The 23,037-nt window shown below is 34.5% G+C and overlaps 1 protein-coding gene across 3 annotated transcripts in view; it reads left to right on the forward strand.

The window, feature by feature from the left end:
* itgb6 (integrin, beta 6) overlaps positions 1-22,837 on the forward strand; it is a 108,943-nt gene extending 86,106 nt beyond the window's left edge. For 2 of the 3 annotated variants that reach the window (XM_051930580.1, XM_028806412.2), the window contains exons 11-16: positions 1,536-1,953; positions 7,333-7,555; positions 16,562-16,659; positions 18,304-18,423; positions 21,385-21,551; positions 21,646-22,837. In XM_051930580.1, the coding sequence (XP_051786540.1) occupies positions 1,536-1,953; positions 7,333-7,555; positions 16,562-16,659; positions 18,304-18,423; positions 21,385-21,551; positions 21,646-21,747 (1,128 nt within the window). In that variant the 3' untranslated portion in view covers positions 21,748-22,837. Of the gene's footprint in view, positions 1-1,535; positions 1,954-7,332; positions 7,556-16,561; positions 16,660-17,945; positions 18,236-18,303; positions 18,424-21,384; positions 21,552-21,645 lie in introns of those variants that run through there. The other variant, XM_051930581.1, reaches the window with a different exon arrangement.
* Positions 22,838-23,037: the final 200 nt, after the last annotated feature.

Here is a 23,037-nt window from a genome sequence, read left to right on the forward strand (position 1 = left end):
TTTTCTTGTTGTTCACATGGGATTTCTTGGGTCAATCCAGTTTCATTCTGTCTATTTAAAAGACAGTGCTATGCTGATTGCTTTAAAGCTAATGTAGGCTAATGATGAAACGTCCTGCCTTGACTTGTCCTTGTCTTACCCATGGGGTAGAATCTTTGAGCAAGTTATGTGAGCATATACATATATGTGCTTAGGTTCTTAAACCAATTGAGCATTGCAGGGTGCAGAATATACATACAGTAAAAACACTGGTCCTAAATTAATTCATGTAGTGTTAAAGTAGCTATTAGAACATATACCTGCTCAAAAAATGTAACCATCTTAACCAAAGAACACTTAACCATCATAGTACTTAACCATCATAGTCTAACGCCAAATCATTTAAGCTTCAGGGGTATCAGTCTGTCCAGTTAGGAAGCATAAGCGATTGTGAATCAGTTTCACCTGCTTTGGTGCAAATGAAAGTGCACTGCAGAGGCAACAGCAAGACAACCTCCAAAAAGGGAATGGTTTTACATGTGGTGGCCACAGACAATAGCTTTCTCCTTATCCTTCTTGACTGATTCTTCTTTAGTTTTGTGTTTTGCTGGTGTCCTTGTCACTTGCGGTACCTGCTGCCAATTCAAGTTGCACAGGTAGTTCAACTCTTCCAGGATTATTAGTAGCTTGTGAAATAAGTGTAGGACAAAACATACAAGCAATCTTGCAATTTAAGGTCACATGAAGCATTCACATATTTTACAAATGTTAAGACTGTATTTCACACCTGTCATCATAAAGACTGCCTTGATTCTTCTGTTGACAATGACGGAAGGAAAAAAACAAAAATTTAAATCACTTTATCAGCTACAATATCTACGATTATAATTAGATTTAATAATAAAATTACAAAGGTTTGCTTTACAACTTGTGCCCAGTGCTGCCAGGTTAGACTCCAGCCCCCGTTACTATGAATTACATTAAGTAGGTTTAACAATATGTGTGTGGGCGTATGTTTTAACTAAAACTACCCAAGAAAAAAAAAATACCCAAGATACTAAAGTTTCTGTTTAAATCCATCTACATTTTGTTTTTGAGACAACATAAGCATGTCACAAAATTCCAGTTTATGTACAGTGGTGAAAACATTTGCTGATAGGCTTCAATCCTAATAATAGTAGTAATGCTTTGCAAACTCATGTTTAAATAACAACTGCTAAATTATATGTAGATAAGCAGCATTTACTTTTTTCATATTACTGAACTGGAAGTCAACTGCCACTGTAGTACCAGCATTTAAGAAATATTTACACTTCATCAGCCTATGGCACAAATCATACAATATAAAAAGGACAGGACACCAGACGATCACAGCCCTTTATTATCATTATTTGCATAAATAAGATTAGATGTCAAATTAAAATTACATCACTTTTGAAATCTGCTTTCTTAGTGTTATTTAATTAACATGGCAATAGTATGGCATTATTATTAAGGAAGTCTTTATTATATTAAAACATTTTGTAAGCTTACATTGTAAACCCTTTCTTCTACAGGTATCATTCAATGTAACAGTGGAGTTAACTGACTGCTTGAAGAAGCACAAGCACTTTATGATTAAGCCAGTGGGATTCCAAGATGCACTGGAAGTAGAGATTGAAGCCCTCTGCACTTGTGCCTGTCACAATGAAATTGAGCTGAACAGTTCCAGATGTAGTGAGGGCAAAGGCACTTTTGAATGTGGTATGTGCAGGTGCAACCTTGGCTACATGGGCCCACACTGTGAGTGCACTGAAGAAAGTATACAGACAAGTGACTGCAAACGAGATGAGAAAGGAGATTCATGCAGTGGCCAGGGGGAATGCTACTGTGGGCAATGTGTTTGCCATCCATCTAGTTTTGGACGTATCTATGGAAATTACTGTGAATGTGATGATTTTTCCTGTGTAAGGTTCAGAGGTCTTCTTTGTGGAGGTATGTAATTCTAACACTAGTCTTCCTATAAGTACTGTTGAAAATTGAACAGGTGATGATACATGACTGCCATTTAATTCACTAACACTGTATTACGTCATACAGAAATCAGATTACAAGATCAATTTCTGCCAAACAAAGCTTTTAGATGTTGTGATTCTATGCATTTTGTGCTATTTTATTCTTTTAAACATGCAAGTTTGATATTTAAACAGCAGAGAGACCAAGGCATTTTGATTTTGACTCCAGTCTGACATTCAGTTACAATTACATGTAACAGTCCAACTCAGTTGAAAGTTAAGATCATTCTAATCCTGCCATTTTTTTCTTTTTTAGATTTACATTGATTTGATAAAGAAATCGTCTATTTTAGCTACAGTATTAACATAACAGCCTACAATGAAAATTAAGCTAATCTCAAACCTGTTTATGGATTTGTTTATAAATGCTTCACCATCCCTGCAAATCCAAACTAAAAAATCACCTCTTATTTAGAAGTGGTCTTTCTTCACTACTTCTGAGAAACCAGTTTTATTATATGCTACAGGGTCTGTGGTATGAGGTGAACTTTCTGTTTCCAGTGTATTATTCTTTATTTCCATTGTCTATATTAATACTACATTTTTGCTATTGCTTGTAATATCATTTTATTTTTTTAAGTTATTAGCTAATAAATATAGGCCATCATATAAAGTGATGAAAACGGAGGAATATCAGAAACCATAGTCTTTTAATTATTGTATATGCAAGAAAAAACATCCCTAAATATCTGACTAATGGGCCAATAGGAAAGCATCTAAAATCACAGAAGGCACTCTACAGGAACAAATGCTTTTAAATATTATCCTGTGGGGAGAGATACATGTCTGTATTAATCAAAACAAAAAGGGCAGCATCGTTCCCTCAGTGATAAAACAGCCAAACAACAAGAGAAAACAAGCTATTTGATTTGCAGAGACTGACAAAAACTATTTGTAGATTATGTTTTATCATGTTTTTCATTTATGGCAAGGTGGCACAGTGGATAGTATTGCAGACTCACAGCTAAAGAGTCTTCAGTTTGAATATTAGCCAGGTTTGCACAGAGTCTGCACATTCTGTTTTTCTGGTTTTTCTCTTGAGTAATCTGGTTCTCCTAACATATCCTAAAGACGAACACTTTTACATGCATTGGTGACTCAATATTGGATTTTTGCAAATGTGAAAAGGTGTATGGATAAGTATTGTCCAAAACAGGCTGGTGCCTGGTGTGGATGGATTGTTTGTTCCTTGTGTCCAGAGTTGCTAGATTAGATCAGGACATAGAAAGGCAGGCAAAAAGGAAAACACACAAAATTACCCAAGAAAACAAAAAAGCAAGAAATGAAAAAAAAAATCTTCCACAATTGTAAAAATAATAAAAAAAAATGGTTCAGTGCTTGAATTATATCTACTCCCTTTTCAAATATCTGCACCCCTCCCCACACATTACTGATCCTTGGTTAGTATTGTCCTATAACCTATCAGATAAGTAAGGTCAAAAATAAGAGAGTCCAGAAGTGGAGCTCTGGGCAGTGCCTGTCAGTGTGCTTTTTAGAAATTGCTATTGTTGGATTTGCATTTGCCCAGCCCTTCTATTTTTAAGATATTATAGGCAGACTTACAATTGTAAATCTTAACTAAACATTACAATGCAGCACAGGATATGTAACAAACAGCATAATAGTGGAATGTTTTAATCAGCTAAAAGTCTAAAACCAGTAAAGCTCATCAGTAATCTAGCTCATCCGTTTCAATATGAATAACAAAGGTGCTAATTTTAATCTACAGTTATACTGTATGTGTGAAAAAATAATTTCTAGTGTTTTTGTAAATTTACTGTATATCTGTGTAGCTGCTGAAATATATAAGGTGTCATCCGGCACGGGTAAGACGCGTGTCAAAAGAATTCTCAGAGTCCAAGAGTTCGTTTTAAAGGTATTTAGTGAAAGGTAAAAGCAAATAATCCATACAAGAATAAAAGAAAAATAGTTACACATGTAGAATAAAAGTCAAAAAAAAAAAGGAAAAATGTATCTTCTTTAAACTTAGCTTTTCTTGAAAGACTTTAGTTATTTCTATACTTAAAGGTTCTTAATTTCTTCTTCTGTTCGCCTTAGCATACGGTGCGACATTTAAGTAAACAAGTTTTCTTTACTTGTTATTTCTCACTTTCAAAGGGCCCATAGGCCATCCAGCAGTGTTACGTGCGGTCACGTTTCTTCTTCTCTACTTAAAGGTTCTTAATTTCTTCTTCTCTACTTAAAGGTTCCTAGCTTCTTCTTCTGTACGCTTTACGTACGGCACAACACATAAATTAAGTGCTGTTAAGTGCTTATTTGCTTCACACATTCAAAAGGCTCGTAAGCCGGTTGGCACATAGGCAAGTGCCCAGGCACGGTGACGTGCGATCATGGTTAAAAACCGTATGCCTCTACACCTTATACAAGGCAGGGCTATCACTAGCTAACTGAAGAGCAATGTTTACTCCAAGCTATTAGAAATGGTAAGAATATACCACTACGATTCTATTTACGGGGGTTATAGGAACCTCCCGTTATTTATGCATTGTCATCTAAGAAATATTCATGAATCTTATAGAACAAGGAAAATGGCTCTTACAGTCTGCTTTAACCTGTGATCCTGTGTCCACATTAAAGAACAAAGCAGCATCTAGGATCAATCTTAACTTATTTTGTTCATAACTTTAAATACTCCTGTCATGTTTTCCCATAATATCAGTTTAGAATAATTCTTTCTTCCCAGGTCATGTTCTGAAGTCCTTTAAGTATTTTTCAGATTTTCTCTAATTCTGTTATTACTTTCTTATAATGTGTAAACCAACACTATTAAATGCCATTTAGTTTTCCAGTATTAATGAGGTTTTGAATCCCATTGACATTTGGAATAACACCTTCATCAGCATTATTATTACCTTCCCGTTGATTTCCTTGTTGCATTGTTTTTAACCATCTGCCTGATGTTTGATCTTGCCTCAGGCTCGTGGGCTAATATAATAATATCTGTTATTTTATTATTTTACACTAACATCTGCTTTATTATGGCTCTTTCTCCTCTCTAAATCCATCCCTTTAAAATGAATGCCTTAGTAATGGTGCACAGAATGTGTGAGAGGATGACACATGCACACAAGAAAACTAAGCAGGCCTTGGGAGAACTAGATATACCTCTGATTAAATACATCTTATTATATAACTTCTTCATAAATATATGCAATTGGGGAAAACTCCACAAAAGGCAGCAATGACACTGATTAAGTCAATGTGAATGATTGTGCGGCAAGTATGTTTTAGGTGAGATGTGAAATTATGAATTTCATGAAGTTGCTTAAAGTACACTGGACAAATTTTGGTAAAGTATGTAGCAAAGTAGTTTTTCTTTTTCTTTTGATTTTTTTGTTTCTATGATTTCTGTATTTTTTCGTTGTTTTTTGTTGCAATTTACAAAAGGGGCTTTCTGTAACAAAAAATAGTTATGTATTGCAGTTATTCCAAGGTCTCCTTTTCTTAAGATTAAGTCTTTAAAAATAAAAATGTTACAATCCTCATTTTTTTCTCAGAAAATGCATTACTTTGTCTGGACAAATAACCAAGGAACTCCAAATGCAATTACAAATTTTTTTTTAACTCAGAATTACAGATAAAAAAATGTTAATTTGTAGATACTGACCCATACATTTTCATGCTGCATATCTCATTGTAGCAATAAGCCACCAATCTCATTACTAATTTTCTCCAAAACAGTAACTTAAGACAAAGTATTACTAACTGATAAAAGATTTTGCCACATGCAGAAAATATTGAAATCCAGACAAAGTGGGCAAAGTGCTTTAAAGTAGCAAGTCATTGACATGCCATTCCACATCCTGGAATGGAACATTACTGTAAGGCAGCTGTGAATAGCTATTATTCCAGTTGACAAAGACTCCTTTTGTTGTACCATTTTCTATGTGGGATGGGCATGAAAAAAGCACATTGTTAAAGGATTTGGTTTATTCCATGATTATAGGTTTTTAAGGTTAGCCATTTACTGTATTACTGTAGTGCCAAGACACCATGGTAGATTTCTTCTCATAAATATTTTCCAAGACAGTGTCCAACTACATAATTCATCAGCTATGTATTAATTATTAATATTATTTTTATGAACCTATTCAAGCAGTGATATTTAACTGTCATCGTTTTCTGGACTTCATGAAGTCACAAAAAAAAAGTCTTGGAAATTAACCATAGAACGACTGTATAATGTGGTGATGTTTTCGTATGCAAGTGTGTGAATAGAATATAAGGCACAAATATTATTGCCATTGCACCTAAATGGTGATGGAGATGGATATATCCCCATAAAACATTATTAAAATGATTACTTTAACATTTGCGTAAGGCATGTTATTTTAAAACATGCTTGTGTATTGTTTGTTACATAAATTTATGTAAACAGACAGCAACATATTTAATCTAGTTTTCTAATCTATTTTTAGACTTTACATTTAGTATGAACAATTTAGCAAACCATACATAAAAGTGTTGTTTCTACAGAAAAGCATACAGTATATTGCTATTATATGCATAAATTATAAAATGGCTGCCTAAGTCATCTACCAGATATAAAATGAAGGTGCTGAAACATCATTATACAGATATCAGACATACTGGGCTACCACACACTCAGGCCATCATCCAGCACCACAGTTTTGTCCCTTTGTATACCCTGAATTGACCTTTGTTTGAGCAGCTCTTTGTGGGCAGTAATGAATGGTGAAAGAACTCACAGAAACAAACTATGTTGTTAGAAGGAGGAATTAATGATGTGACCTTAACTGCTGAGGAACAATAGAATTAACAAATACAGCAGACGCCTGCAATTGGAAAGCATGCTAACTAGGCAAGACTTCCAAAATCTTTAAAACTACTGTAGGTAAATACTTGTAAAATGTAGTTTAATACCAAAAAGTGAAAACTGCTACATATTAGCTACAAGAACATTCCTTATAAACAGAAGAGGAAATTTGACTTACAGGAATCAGTGTCTGAAAAGGATTTGGGAATTTACATTTACAAAACATTCTCATTATCTAGACAGTGCAATTAAGCAACTGAAAGGGCAAACTAAATGTTAAGTTATTGTGTAAAAATAGTTGAATATATATATATATATATATATAGTCAAGAGACATTATTCTCAGGCTTTATAATGCGCCAATGAGAATGTGTCTGGAGTACTATGTGCAGTCACAATGTTATAAAAACAAATATATAGCTCATGATTTCATTTTAATTAACAGTTAATAGATAAATAATTCTGTCATGCAGTTTGAATACTCCTATTACAATTTTTCAGGACATGGTGACTGTGACTGTGAAAAATGTTCGTGTCACAGTGGTTGGACAGGAGAGTACTGTAATTGCACCACAAGTGTGGAGAATTGCATTACTGAAGACGGGGACCTCTGTAATGGAAGAGGAGATTGCATTTGTGGAAAATGCATTTGCTCTGACCAAGGAGCGTCGGGTGATAAATGTGAACGATGCCCAACATGTGGTGATAATTGTGGTTCAAAGAGGTAACTGTTTTCACATTTCTTTTTATATTTGGTAAACTCAAGTCAAAAGTAGAAGTTAACAAATCAAAATCTAACTTTTGGAAATTTCCAACATTTTGGAACAGTTCATACATAACTCTACCTGTGAAATCTTAAATTATGGAAACAGTTTTCTCCTTAAGACTATCTTGACCCACAAGTCTTAGAAAGAAAAAAGATATTATATTTTATCAACTAATACAAATACTGTTACTACAAATGGAAAGTGCTGTCATGTTCCTGAAATATAAGAAAATGTGGTTAAATAAGTATGTAAAGTGCAAGCAGGCTCCTATCAATTATGGAAAATCCACTGCATCCACTAAACAGTCTCATCTCCAGACAGAAGAGCAGCTTCAGTGACAAAGTTATTCAAAGTTATTGACTGTTTTTACCTGCATTTTTTTTTACTCTTTAATTTAATATTGTTTTTTTGTATCAGTATGCTGCTGCTGGCGTATGTGAATTTCCCCTTGGGATTAATAAAGTATCTATCTATCTATCTATCTATCTATCTATCTATCTATCTATCTATCTATCTATCTATCTATCTATCTATCTATCTATCTATCTATCTATCTATCTATCTATCTATCTATCTATCTATCTAAAGACATTTTCTCACATATTTAAAATAAATCCAGATCTATAGAAGAAAATAAACAGAAAGTAGTTATATATTTATGAATTTCAATCTCCAATCTTTAAAATCTAATATGATTTCCATATCAATTAAAAGTCAATAAACAGTCATGGTTAATGCCAGATAAATGTAACTTCTTGTGTAATTTAAATGTAAAGGTTTGCATTAAATATACTTTACAAAATTATATATGCAAATAGTAGGATGTGTTAATTTAGAAGCATTGTACATGTCAGTAATGACAAGCATATGAAAAGCAGCTACAACATAATTAATGTATGGCATCTTTAAAGTGTATGAAGAGATTAGTATATGATAATAAGGACTTATAATATATTTTATAACATAACATTGTTAAATATGTTTAGTCCAAATCAGTTTCTCAGATGATGATAGCCTATCCTGGCAGCACTGGTTGGAAGACAACAAACCGCCTTGGATAGGGTGCTAGTCCATTACAAGGCTCACACACAAAACCAAACCTGCAGTCAAAACAATTTACAATTAACTTAACCAGAATCTTTATGGATTGGGAGAAAAACAGGATTGCCCAGAAGAAAATCCACACAAAGATAGGACTAATGTGCCAAATCCATACAATGACTAGATGTGCAACTGAAAACCTAGGGTTCTAACATTCATAGTGCAGCTTTGTCTTCTGATTGGGCTTGACTTTGAGTGTGCTAAATCTTTTCTTCCAGTTTCTAATTGCCTTTGGATTGTGTAGGACACCACTGTACTCACTAACACTTTGATTTTTTTTACACATCTAAGGGTAATAATGCTGTCTCATTTCATTTGTTAATTGCAGTTTTCTTGCCATTATTACTGGAATATTGTCCAAGTAGTACGTCAGAGGGTGTAGTAACACAGTCTATTCCAACTCTGCTTTATGACAGACAGAGGGTTATTAAATAATCATCAGAAGTTGGGACACCTGTGCAAATTGTTTTCTTCAATTTACAAGGCTTAATTTACTTTAATTAATGCAGAACATCTGTAGGTTGTAACCTATTAATTGTTCTCTGAAGAAGGCCCATTTGTAATTTTATGATATTTCCTTTTTTCAGATTTTGCTAACCTAAACTTTAAATTTTAACCTCTGGCAGTTTACTTCTTACTTTTTCACCATTTTAGGTCATTCATTGGATTTCAACTGTTTAAATTTGGAAAAGAAAACTGGAAAAACTGAGGTGTTGTAAATCTTTTCACCAGTAGTGTGTATATATATACATACATACATACTAGGGGGTTCCCCCTGCTTGCTTTGCACGCCAGCCACTTCGCGTTTTTGCCTCTTGCGTTGTGAAGAGGGGGGCTGAACACACCCCAAGGAGACACAGATGCTCCTCCGAAACCCCTCTTAAATGGTGATACAATGGGAAACAAATACAGTTTTTTTTTACTTCCTCTTTCCTCAATCAGCTGCTGGCTTGCTGCTGCTGCCGTGCTGCGTGATCTGCATCTCGTGCGGCGCTTCGAACATTTAAAAGCCTGTACAGCAGCTGTCCTACTGCTTGTGTTTTATTTCTGGCCCCGGGCATAAATAAATCTTTTGGCACAAAGTCTCATGTTGCGAGATATGAGTTCTTGATATTTTTTAGTTTATAATTTAAAAAAGGAATACAAATCTGAAAATCTAACAGCATCACATTAACGTCTGATAAATTCTGAAAATAATGATACCAAACATATATATGTAGGTATTAAAAAAAGCCGGATTTAAAGCGTGGCAAAAAACGTGGCATTAAAAGCATCATTGTTGCACTTTTAGGCTTAGGATTTTATATATATATATAGAGAGAATATATATATATATATATATATATATATATATATATATATATATATATATACAGTTAGGTCCATAAATATTTGGACAGAGACAACTTTTTTCTAATTTTAGTTCTGTACATTACCACAATGAATTTTAAATGAACCAACTCAGATGCAGTTGAAGTGCAGACTTTCAGCTTTAATTCAGTGGGGTGAACAAAACGATTGCATAAAAATGTGAGGCAACTAAAGCATTTTTTTAGCACAATCCCTTCATTTCAGGAGCTCAAAAGTAATTGGACAATTGACTCAAAGGCTATTTCATGGGCAGGTGTGGGCAAGTCCGTCGTTATGTCATTATCAATTAAGCAGATAAAAGGCCTGGAGTTGATTTGAGGTGTGGTGCTTGCATGTGGAAGATTTTGCTGTGAACAGACAACATGCGGTCAAAGGAGCTCTCCATGCAGGTGAAAGAAGCCATCCTTAAGCTGCAAAAACAGAAAATAACCATCCGAAAAATTACTACAATATCACAAGTGGCAAAATCTACAGTTTGGTACATCCTGAGAAAGAAAGCAAGCAATGGTGAACTCAGCAACGCAAAAAGACCTGGATGTCCACGGAAGACAACACTGGTGGATGATCGCAGAATCATTTCCATGGTGAAGAGAAACCCTTTCACAACAGCCAACCAAGTGAACAACACTCTCCAGGGGGTAGGCATATCGATATCCAAGTCTACCATAAAGAGAAGATTGCATGAAAGTAAATACAGAGGGTGCACTGCAAGGTGCAAGCCACTCATAAGCCTCAAGAATAGAAAGGCTAGATTGGACTTTGCTAAAGAACATCTAAAAAAGCCAGCACAGTTCTGGAAAAACATTCTTCGGACAGATGAAACCAAGATCAACCTCTACCAGAATGATGGCAAGAAAAAAGTATGGAGAAGGCGTGGAACAGCTCATTATCCAAAGCATAGCACATCATCTGTAAAACACGGTGGAGGCAGTGTGATGGCTTGGGCGTGCATGGCTGCCAGTGGCGCTGGGACACTAGTGTTTATTGATGATGTGACACAGGACAGAAGCAGTCGAATGAATTCTAAGGTGTTCAGAGACGTACTGTCTGCTCAAGTCCAGCTAAATGCAGTCAAATTGATTGAGCGGCGTTTCATGATACAGATGGACAATGACCCAAAACATACAGCCAAAGCAACCCAGGAGTTTATTAAAGCAAAGAAGTAGGAAATTCTTGAATGGCCAAGTCAGTCACCTGATCTTAACCCAGTTGAGCATGCATGTCAATTTGTTGAAGACTAAACTTCGGACAGAGAGGCCCACAAACAAACAGCAACTGAAAGCCACTGCAGTAAAGGCCATGCAGAGCATTAAAAAGGAGGAAACCCAGCATCTGGTGATGTCCATGAGTTCAAGACTTCAGGCTGTCATTGCCAGCAAAGGGTTTTCAACCAGGTATTAGAAATGAACATTTTATTTCCAGTTATTTAATTTGTCCAATTACTTTTGAGCCCCTGAAATGAAGGGATTGTGTTAAAAAAATGCTTTAGTTGCCTCACATTTTTATGCAATCATTTTGTTCACCCCACTGAATTAAAGCTGAAAGTCTGCACGTCAACTTCATCTGAGCTGCTTCGTTTAAAATTCATTGTGGTAATGTACAGAACCAAAATTAGAAAAAAGTTGTCTCTGCCCAAATATTTATGGACCTAACTGTGTATATATATATATATATATATATATATATATATATATATATATATATATATACTAGCAAAATACCCACGCTTCGCAGCGGAGAAGTAGTGTGTTAAAGAGGTTATGTAAACACATATATATACATAAACATATATACATATCTACATATACACATATCTACATATACATATATATATATATATATATATATATACATATACAAATTTACATATCTACATATATATATATATATATATATATATACATATAAATATAGACATACATATATACATACATACATACATTCATATATATATATATATATATATATATATATATATATATATATATATATATATATATATATATATACTGTATATATACATATCTACTTATTCGCTCCTGTATTTAGGATATAGCGGGTTGGATAATGGATGGATGGACATTTGTATGCATAGCCCTATTTGCCCGTTTTCGTTTTTTTTCTTTCTTCAGTAATATTTCAGCAAACCCGGAGCTTGTCAGTTCAAATCCTGGTACTGACACCACTGTGTGACCCTGAGGAAGTCACTTCACCTGCCTGTGCTGCAAAAAACAAAAGTAATGTAACAAATTGTACCTCAGATGTTGCAAGTTGCTGGAATAAAGGCATAAGTAAAATAGATAAATATGTATTATACACATAGGAAGTATTAATTTATTTTCAGTTAAGTCATCTGCAGCAAACCTTTATAAATGAGGGTTTCTTATTTTTAGATAGTGCAAACTGTTTCTTCTTCATTGAGGTTTTCTCTTGGAGAGCTTTTTTCATTTCATTGAAAATTAAAGCAGCAGCTGCCAAAATATGTAGCTTTCTTATTAATTTTTCAACATTGTGTAAAATAACTTTATAAAGTAACATAAAAGGTTTAAATACTGGTTATCCTTTTACACTAAAATATTACTAAAGAGATACAAAAAAAGTAAAATGCATATGTTCTTTTTCTTTAAGGAGATTAAATATTATTGAAGAAAGAAAAAAAAAAGTAAAACAGCCAAATGGGGCTATGCATACAAACTTAAAAGGTTTAAATAAAACAGAAATATACACTTTTATTTTTACTTGCTTAACTTGTGGAGAGTGTATCCTGTAGCAAAGCCATCACTTTTTTCGTGAAAGCCCATTTCAGTCAGTAAGTCTTAAAAACAGGTGTAAAGATATTGACAATAAGCTACGCAAACCCACCAAGACATGGAATCGTTTAAATCAAGTATCATTACATCTTCCTTTCTTAAAGAGAAGTAAGGCAGTACTTATAAGCTTACATATATATATATATATATATATATATATATATATATATATATAGACATACATACATATAAATATATATATATATATATATCTATATCTATATATATCTATATATATATCTATATACTGACTTAGTCACCTCCACCCACCGCCCCCCAACCCCCCACTGAATGTGTTGCTATATATTGCCTTTGATTCTTGTAAGTCTAAGCATTATCCTCTGATGAAGATCCCTGATAGGGGTTGAAAGCTCAGGAATAAAATTATTTTATGATACGTGCTTCGTTTTTTTTTTCTCCCTTCGTGGATCTCCAACTGCAAATATCTATATCTATATATGTATATCTATCTATCTATCTATCTATCTATCTATCTATCTATCTATCTATATATATATATATATATATATATATAAATCCCCGCGAAGTACTGCTTTTAAATTTTTATTAAGAAGAAAAGCTTTTTAAATTGAGGGAAAATATCCCAATAGCAATTTGTTAAGGATCTGTTTTTTTGTGAAGCAGCCTTAACACAGCTTTTCCGCTGTTTTATAAACAAACGCCATATAAGGTCTTACTTTTTCCTTGCTTCGCCAAGAAAGGAGCCTTTTTATTAAATCCAAGGGTTCTTCGCTTTTTTTTTTTGTTTGTTTATTACGATTGTTATAGTTCTGTTTGTATACGACGTTGTCAGTTCAGCACTCAGGTTGTAATATGACCAAGCCGTGCAAGCTTACTGTTAAGAATGCAACGTATAGTTGTACATGAGAAAAGCAATCTTGCCTCAAATCAATGGCAACCTTTTGTAGGTCTATGAACTTAATTTAAAGTTTAGGTTTACACGGTGCTTTCTTTCCGAAGTACCTGCACTCATGAATATGTCTGTATGCGTCAGTCGCTCAAATCCCTGCGCTTCGCACCGGCGAAGTACTGCTTTTAAATTTTTATTAAGAAGAAAAGAAAACCTTTTAAAATTGAGGGAAAATATACCAATAACAGTTTGTTAAGGATCTGTTTTTTTGTGAAGCTGCCTTCACTCGAGTGATCACTTCGAGCTGACTTGCTGGCTAACCATAAGCGTTACCTGGTAGGTAACCACCCATACAATCAGATTGTGAATCAGACTACGGATGCCATGAATGTAATTACCCCGATCTACATGCTGTCAAATAAACGAACCACACGCCGTGGCGCAATTTTAGGGGCTTCGCCTCTAGCGCTGACGTCCGAGGTTCGATTCCCGTAAGGGAGTGAAGTGAGTGGGTGGTTACCTACCAGGTAACGCTTATGGTTGGCCAGCAAGTCAGGTAACATCAGCAACGGTGCCTTCAGTTGTGAGAAGCAGATCATAGAATGGATGAAAATAGTTTACTGTCAAATAATGCAAAGAGTATGCGACACGTCTTTCCCCTTATTCTTGGCTCATCAGGCGTACACACTCACTGCACTCGCTTACGGTAATCGAACCTCGGACGTCAGCGCTAGAGGGGCTTCGCAGCGGTGAAGTATTGCTTTTAAATTTTAATTAAGAAGAAAAGAAAACCTTTTTAAATTAAGTCTTAAAAAGAGGTGTAAAGATATTGACAATAAGCTACGCAAACCCACCAAGACATGCAATCGTTTAAATCAAGGCGCGAGTCAAAAAACACCATCCCATAATATTAGTTAACGATTAACACATTTCTATATGTATTGTAAGCATACAATACAACTGATAATATGTTGCGCTTATTTATCTGGTGTACTGACATTTTTGCGCGTTTAACGGCTGAAATCTAACGTGGTTTGTGCCCTTCAGAATGAAAAGAATTTGCATTTACCTTTTTAATAAAAGGCGAGCTTTTAAGCCTGAGAAATCACCCCGTAAATGCACACGTTTAATTGCACATATGTTAATATGTATGCTTACACAGTATTAAAAGACACTCAACAAGTACACAGTATTAAAAGACAGTCAACAATTAACATCATTTACCTTCGTTCCCGCGTTTTACTTGTGCTGTAAATCTCTTCCTCGTTTTCAGTTCACGTGATTACGTATGAGGCGTAATACGTGATGACGCAATACGTGACTCCGCCTCCTCCATTAGAGTATATGGACAAAAAACAGGTTCCAGTTATGACCATTACGCGTAGAATTTCGAAATGAAACCTGCCTAACTTTTGTAAGTAAGCTGTAAGGAATGAGCCTGCCAAATTTCAGCCTTCTACCTACACGGGAAGTTGGAGAATTAGTGATGAGTCAGTCAGTCAGTCAGTCAGTCAGTGAGTCAGTGAGGGCTTTGCCTTTTATTAGTATATATATATATAAAGGACTCTGAAATCCACAAAGGGAGCAAATTAATCACGTATCTTAAAATAGTCTTTTATTCCTGAGCTTTTGATACCTATCAGGTGTCATCATCAGAGGAAAATGATTAGACATACAGGAATCAAAGGCAATATATAGCAAATGAAGAGGGGGAGGGGTAGGTGGGTGTAAGAAGGGTGGATTAGTAAACTGGGGTTCAGACAGAATTGATCTTAGTCTTTTTTATTATTTGGATGTTCTTCTTTTTAAGCCTGCATATGCTGGGTTCATATCCAAGTGTCTGTTAATGGCGTTTACATTTAGTATTTTCCCTGATTGTGTGCCCAGTTAAGTTGGTATGTGCATATATCAGAGACTGTGGGTCCTTTCTTCTGACAGCATTGTGATGTTCCTGTATACGTGATGCAAGTGTTTTAGATGTAACATTATATACAAAAGAAGAAGTTATGACTTCTTTAAACAGTGCAAACCCTTTGTCAACTCTCAATAACTAATGATAAAATTAAAAATGATAAATGATTAATAAAATTTAAGAAAAGAAACACATAATAGATATTTTAAAAAGATCAGAATGTATGTTCACTATAAAAAAAACAGTATTAACAAGGAATATAATTTTAATCAGTTACCTAGTAAATGTTTTGTGGAAAATGCTACAAGTAAATCTAAAATTAGTTTAGGCCTTTCTCTACAAAGATACTTTCCAGACACATCAGTCTACAGAAAGCATTGAAAAAAATCTGCATTGATCCACTGTGTTGTGAATCTCTATTTTGTTTTAATATTTACCATTCTGGAATTTTTATACATATTTTGTTTTTTATTGTTATGACAGTAATGCCAGCACACTGTTAATCAGTGAGTATTTTCTTGTCTCATGCAGCTCCAATCTTGGTCATTGCTGGTTAAGTGATATGCAGATCACATTGTACATCATTTCACTGCACTCTCCCTGTGTAGGGAGGGAGGCAAATAGGAGCCTGTTGTCTATTTATGTGATTTATCTATTTATGTATATTTATGTGATTATCTATATCTATGATTTATGCTTGATCAGTTTCTATCTTGTTCTTTGTGTATTTTAACAAATCTACACTTATATGTCTAACATTTCTGTATTTAACAATTAGAATAATCTATACTTACAATTTAACTGAGAATTGTTGGCAGCACTCTGTGCTTTTGCTTAATATAAGACTAAATAGATTGTATCATTTCTCTGTTTAACATTCAATTTTCTTTTCCATTAGAAACTGTATTGAATGTCACTTGTTTTCAAAAGATGAAGTAAGTGAGAGCTGTAATGAATTATGCAGAACAGCTCACACTACAGTAATAACAGCAGCAGGTAAGTACACTTTTCCACATATTTTTACTGATGTGTGATACTGGCCAGGGGCAAAGATTAAAAAAGGGTGTGAATTGCTGTTCAGAATTATCCAAGGGTGGATCTCTTCATACACAATTTGAATTCAGTAGGTATTAAATAGGTACCAAATAGCCTTACTGTTTTCATTTCATGTGTTCTTGTGGTGAGTGCATCACATCAAACCGATCAAATCAGAACCCTAATAGCTAAGAGAGTTTACAAGCCCGAAAGAGAGTTTCCTCGTTCCTATAAATCACACACAGTAGGTGTAGAAGATGTCCGCTGCTTAATACTTACATCTGTTCTAAAATACACAAATATAGTGTTTTCAAAAAGTATGATACAAAATCTGTTAACATTTCTAATGATGAAATAAAAAAAAAATTATTTAAGAAGCTAACACCTGATGGGAGAAAAATATTGTCAAGAAAACTACTATGATATTTTACAGCATATTACTTACTAGATGTCTCATTTTATTTCACTCTGCCACCATTACCTGGTGGGAAAAGGATATCTTATAATACTTAAAAGTGGCAGATAAAATGGAAATTTTCTCTACAAAGAAAAATCCAGCTTTTTGTCTTAGAATATTGCAATAATAAACTGTTCTTAATACTGTTCTAAAAAAAAAGTGGGTTGTGTCTCTGCTAAACTTTTTGACGTCTCAGTGTATGTGAGGAATTTGTTCATATTAGATTCTCTGATCATATAGCTTACTGATTTGGGTAGGTGATAAAAAAATAAATATACAAGATGTATGATTGACTTCATCCTTGATTGATTCATGCCACATTTTCTGAAATGTACAGTATTTTTTACAAAATTAGTAACAACTATGAAAAAGGGAAATAAAGGAGAAGTCCATTTGAAATTGAAGCAAAGAAGTACTTCTCCATACAAACAGTCATGGGAATCTGATACAAATGATCTAATCATGAACTTGACCAAACAGAAACCTCCCCATATTTAAAAAGTATATCAGTGACATATCAGGACAAACTTGCTATTAGACAAACATCATACCTTCACTGCTTGAATCTTGAATTCATTACTTGGTAATAATTATATATGTATCATTCTTTTGTTTTAACACAATAAGATTTAAAATTTTATTTATTTTGTTTTCTCAATGTATAGCTCTTTAGTTTTATATCATTAGTTTGTAAATTATAGCTATTATCATATATCAGTAATACATTTTAATTATTTACTTACAATTCACTAGGCCTTATCTGTATGTTACCTGTTACTTTTATCAATAGAGAACATATTATTTACCTTGTTCTACAAACAGACCTATTGTGCATGGAGCCTACTTACCACGAATCGCCAAATACTAATTGCATGCACAGTCACACAAATGAAAACCGATAGGTATATCTGATGGACCAAGCTGCTGGACCATAGGAATAACAGGAGATACTACAGAGAACAATGATCTCACCGGCCATTAAAATAGAAAATGATACTTTTCAAGAAGTCAGGTATCTTCTTACATATCTTAAGTTTGAAACTGCTGAGAACAAAGTCTAACTTACTGCTTACTGTGGTATAATGTTAAAAGAGTAATTAATATGTTTAGAAAAATTTTTTATGTCTAAAGCTTGCTATATTTTGTAGATTTTGAAGACAACAGATCAATATCTTGCACATTACAGAGTGAAAATGAATGTATTGTTTCATTCGATATGACTACTGATGACAATGGGAAAAATGTTATTTATAACTTACAAAAAATTGGTGAGTAACTTTCTGCTTATTTTTAATTAATCATATTTTTGTAAACAATGATAAATAAAATCTGTATGATGGAACAAAAACAATAATATTTATATTTAAGACGAGAGAGACGAGACTTGGGAGACGAGACTTTTTATCCTGCAACGAGATGTGAACTTTTTCAGAGAGATACTTTCACATCCTGCGGGATGAGACGTTGTGCCAAGAGATTTAACCATGTCCGGGGCCGGAAATAAAAGACAAAGAGTAGATGACAAAGTAGAACGTCGTAAAGAATTCAAAAACGTTGATGCGATACATATGCAGAGCAGGTTAGAGATAATGGAAGTACGAAAATTCGAAAGTCTCAAAAAAAGGATAGTAAAGATCGCATTAGCACAAACAAACAGAAATTATTATTCGGTGAAATAACAGAACTGTGAAAAGAGATCAAATATATTGTTCAGATTTAAACTTTAAGTCGGAGACGATTCGCGTTGCCATCAGGGGGAAAAAAAAAGTAGTGTTTCTTCCCAATGAAGAGGCATATCCATGAGAATTAAAAGATTGATTGTTTGGTGAAAGTGAAATCAATCCCATGAGAGAAAATTTCAAGCACACACATGGTTCAATCGTTTCTCATTTTTGTAAATGCTATTGTCAGACACATTTCTTGTAGAGAGGAAGAAATGATATTCCCTCATGGGCAGTTATACGTTGCGTTGTCACAATGTAATTCCAAATCAAAATCACTGCGATATTGATGAAAAGGTAAAAGCGAAAAGACATCGAATATATGGACATAGGATGCGGCATGGCAGCAGCAGCAAGCCAGCAGCTGATCAAGCAAAGAGGAGGTTAAAAAACTATTTGTTTCCCATCGTATCACCGTTTAAGAGGGGGTTTCAGAGAAGTGACCATGTCTCCTTGGGGTTCGTTCAGCCCCCCTTTTCACAATGCGAACAGCCGAGATGTGAATTGGCTGGCATGTAGCGCAGGCCAGGGGGCTTGGGGGGGACGAAGCCCCCTAATATATATTTATATATATATATATACAGTATATACATACACACAGGGGTGGGCAAAAGTAGGTTTACAGTTGTTCATATGGAAAAAGACATACAGGTTTTGAGTGCTCCACTTAAACACATTTTAAAAATAATAAGAAGAAGACAAATAATAGAAATGCATATATATATACTGTATATATATATACAGTGCATCAGGAAAGTATTCACAGTGCATCACTTTTTCCACATTTTGTTATGTTACAGCTTTATTCCAAAATGGATTAAATTCATTTTTTTCCTCAGAATTCTACACACAACACCCCATAATGGCAACATGAAAAAAGTTTACTTGAGGTTTTTGAAAATTTATTAAAAATAAAAAAAATGAGAAAGCACATGTACATAAGTATTCACAGCCTTTGCCATGAAGCTCAAAATTGAGCTCAGGTGCATCCTGTTTCCCCTGATCATCCTTGAGATGTTTCTGCAGCTTCATTGGAGTCCACCTGTGGTAAATTCAGTTGATTTGGACATGATTTGGAAAGGCACACACCTGTCTATATAAGGTCCCACAGTTGACAATTCATGTCAGAGCACAAACCAAGCATGAAGTCAAAGGAATTGTCTGTAGACCTCCGAGACAGAATTGTCTCGAGGCACAAATCTGGGGAAGGTTACAGAAAAATTTCTGCTGCTTTGAAGGTCCCAATGAACACAGTGGCCTCCATCATCCAAAAGTGGAAGAAGTTTGAAACCACCAGGACTCTTCCTAGAGCTGGCTGGCCATCTAAACTGAGCGATCGGGGGAGAAGGGCCTTAGTCAGGGAGGTGACCAAGAACCCAATGGTCACTCTGTCACAGCTCCAGAGGTCCTCTGTGGAGAGAGGAGAACCTTCCAGAAGGACAACCATCTCTGCAGCAATCCACCAATCAGGCCTGTATGGTAGAGTGGCCAGACGGAAGCCACTCCTTAGTAAAAGGCACATGGCAGCCCGCCTGGAGTTTGCCAAAAGGCACCTGAAGGACTCTCAGACCATGAGAAAGAAAATTCTCTGGTCTGATGAGACAAAGATTGAACTCTTTGGTATGAATGCCAGGCATCACGTTTGGAGGAAACCAGGCACCGCTCATCACCAGGCCAATACCATCCCTACTGTGAAGCATGGTGGTGGCAGCATCATGCTGTGGGGATGTTTTTCAGCGGCAGGAACTGAGAGACTAGTCACGATAAAGGGAAAGATGACTGCAGCGATGTACAGAGACATCCTGGATGAAAACTTGCTCCAGAGCGCTCTTGACCTCAGACTGGGGCGACGGTTCATCTTTCAGCAGGACAACGACCCTAAGCACACAGCCAAGATATCAAAGGAGTGGCTTCAGGACACCTCTGTGAATGTCCTTGAGTGGCCCAGCCAGAGCCCAGACTTGTATCTTAAAATGGCTGTGCACCGACGCTTCCCATCCAACCTGATGGAGCTTGAGAGGTGCTGCAAAGAGGAATGGGCGAAACTGGCCAAGGATAGGTGTGCCAAGCTTGTGACATCATATTCAAAAAGACTTGAGGCTGTAATTGCTGGCAAAGGTGCATCGACGAAGTATTGAGCAAAGGCTGTGAATACTTATGTACATGGGATTTCTCAGTTTTTTTATTTTTAATAAATTTGCAAAAATCTCAAGTAAACTTTTTTCACATTGTCATTATGGGGTGTTGTGTGTAGAATTCTGAGGAAAAAAATGAATTTAATCCATTTTGGAATAAGGCTGTAACATAACAAAAGGTGGATGCACTGTATATACTGCAAATAAATTGTCTTAGAGTGAGAATGTCTTTGAATAACTTAATATTTAATATTCAAATAAAATGTATTTAAATTATCCTTAAGTAGCTTGTTAAGACACATTTGCAGACTACAAGTACATAAAATTACAGAAAAACATACTGAAAAATATGTTGTTTTCTGTCTCCCTATAGATTGTCCTGAACCTCCAAATATCCCAATGATAATATTAGGAGTCTCCATGTCAATCCTTACAATAGGAATTATTCTTCTAATTATTTGGAAACTTCTTGTATCTGTTCATGATCGTAAAGAAGTAGCTAAATTTGAAGCAGAGAGGGCAAAAGCTAAATGGCAAACGGTATGGTCTATTTTATTATTACTATTTTGTACAATATTTCATTTATGGATATTTACATTGATTCAAAAATATTTACTTACCATTTTTGCTGCAGGGAACAAATCCACTTTTCAGGAGCTCCACTACTACTTTCAAGAATGTGACCTACAAAAATTCTGGAAAACAGAAAGTTGACATTTGTTCAGATCCTTTTTGACGACATACAGTAAATATTCTGTACAACTAAAGCTGATTGCACTGGACAGGGAAATACATTTTGTATTTCTCTGCAGGCCGTTACTAGTTTAACTAACTTTTTATTTGTGTGGGTGTGTATATGTATTTGAGTGCAATGTATTTTCAAACATTCTAATTTTTCAGCATGAAAAATATGCAGTAAATGACTGAGTACTGGAAGTAAAGGTGCATTATAATTACAAGCCTTAGTTAAAATGATACTAAGGATGTAGGGGTCTAATAAAGGTTACTGTTGAAAGTAACTGACACTTGAAACTGTGGTACTGTGCTTATACCATATGTAAATATTTCAAAAATTAAATTTACATCAATACCTTTCACTTCAGGGACTTTATGAAATTCTGTTTAATAAAATACAAAGTAAACTGAAAAACTACTGAAAAATTACTTTCAGTTTTAAAATTATACAAAAACACTACATATTTTTACCTTGACATGTTTAGAACAAACATGTTAACTATCCATATACATTAAGAACATGCTAACCCATAAATACATCTAGAATAAAGTATTTATTTTTATTTAGAGAAGTCAAGAACTATTTTTCTTCTACATGGCTCTTGTGATACTACTGACAAAATTCTAATATGTGAACACTGGATTTTAATTACAAAAAAATTAGTTTATCTTTTTAATACCTTTTGTTTCCTGCAAAGCAGGGACACTTTTTAAATAAAATAGCAAAAAAATATATTATATATATATTGTAAATAGAACAGGTTTTTTTTTTGTTAAGGCTGTGCCTTACATTGTTCAAAACTAAGTTTTGTAATGTAAATATATTTGTTTTTATAATTGTTTAGATGTGTAAAGTTTGTGATAAACTTTTTATATGTTTTTGCTTGTTTGTTTTATAGAAAGACAGAGTTTAAGTTATGTTTCTTCAGTGTTTTGCATACAATGTTAATTTCACCTTGGGTAAGCCCCTTGTGCCTCTTGCTTCAAGCAAACAGAAATAGTATTGTCCATTTACAAAATAAATGGATTGACATTTTCTGTGTAGTTTCAGATTTACAAAAAATAAAATGGTATGAAAATACATCCAAGGAGTTTTTGGAGGAGTCTGGAGCCTTTTTTGTTAATATGTATTTTGTTTAATTGTTTATATATTAATTTTGTTTAACTGTCAATTTCCCAAAACCCTTAATGTTACTACTTTGCTTCCAGACACAACAATTCAAGCTGTATAAAAAAGAGAGACAAACTACTTGTTCACACAGAAGCATTAACTTTGTTCATCTTTGTTTGA

The sequence above is a fragment of the Erpetoichthys calabaricus genome, chromosome 8, assembly GCF_900747795.2.
Source record: "Erpetoichthys calabaricus chromosome 8, fErpCal1.3, whole genome shotgun sequence".
Lineage (NCBI taxonomy): Eukaryota > Metazoa > Chordata > Cladistia > Polypteriformes > Polypteridae > Erpetoichthys > Erpetoichthys calabaricus.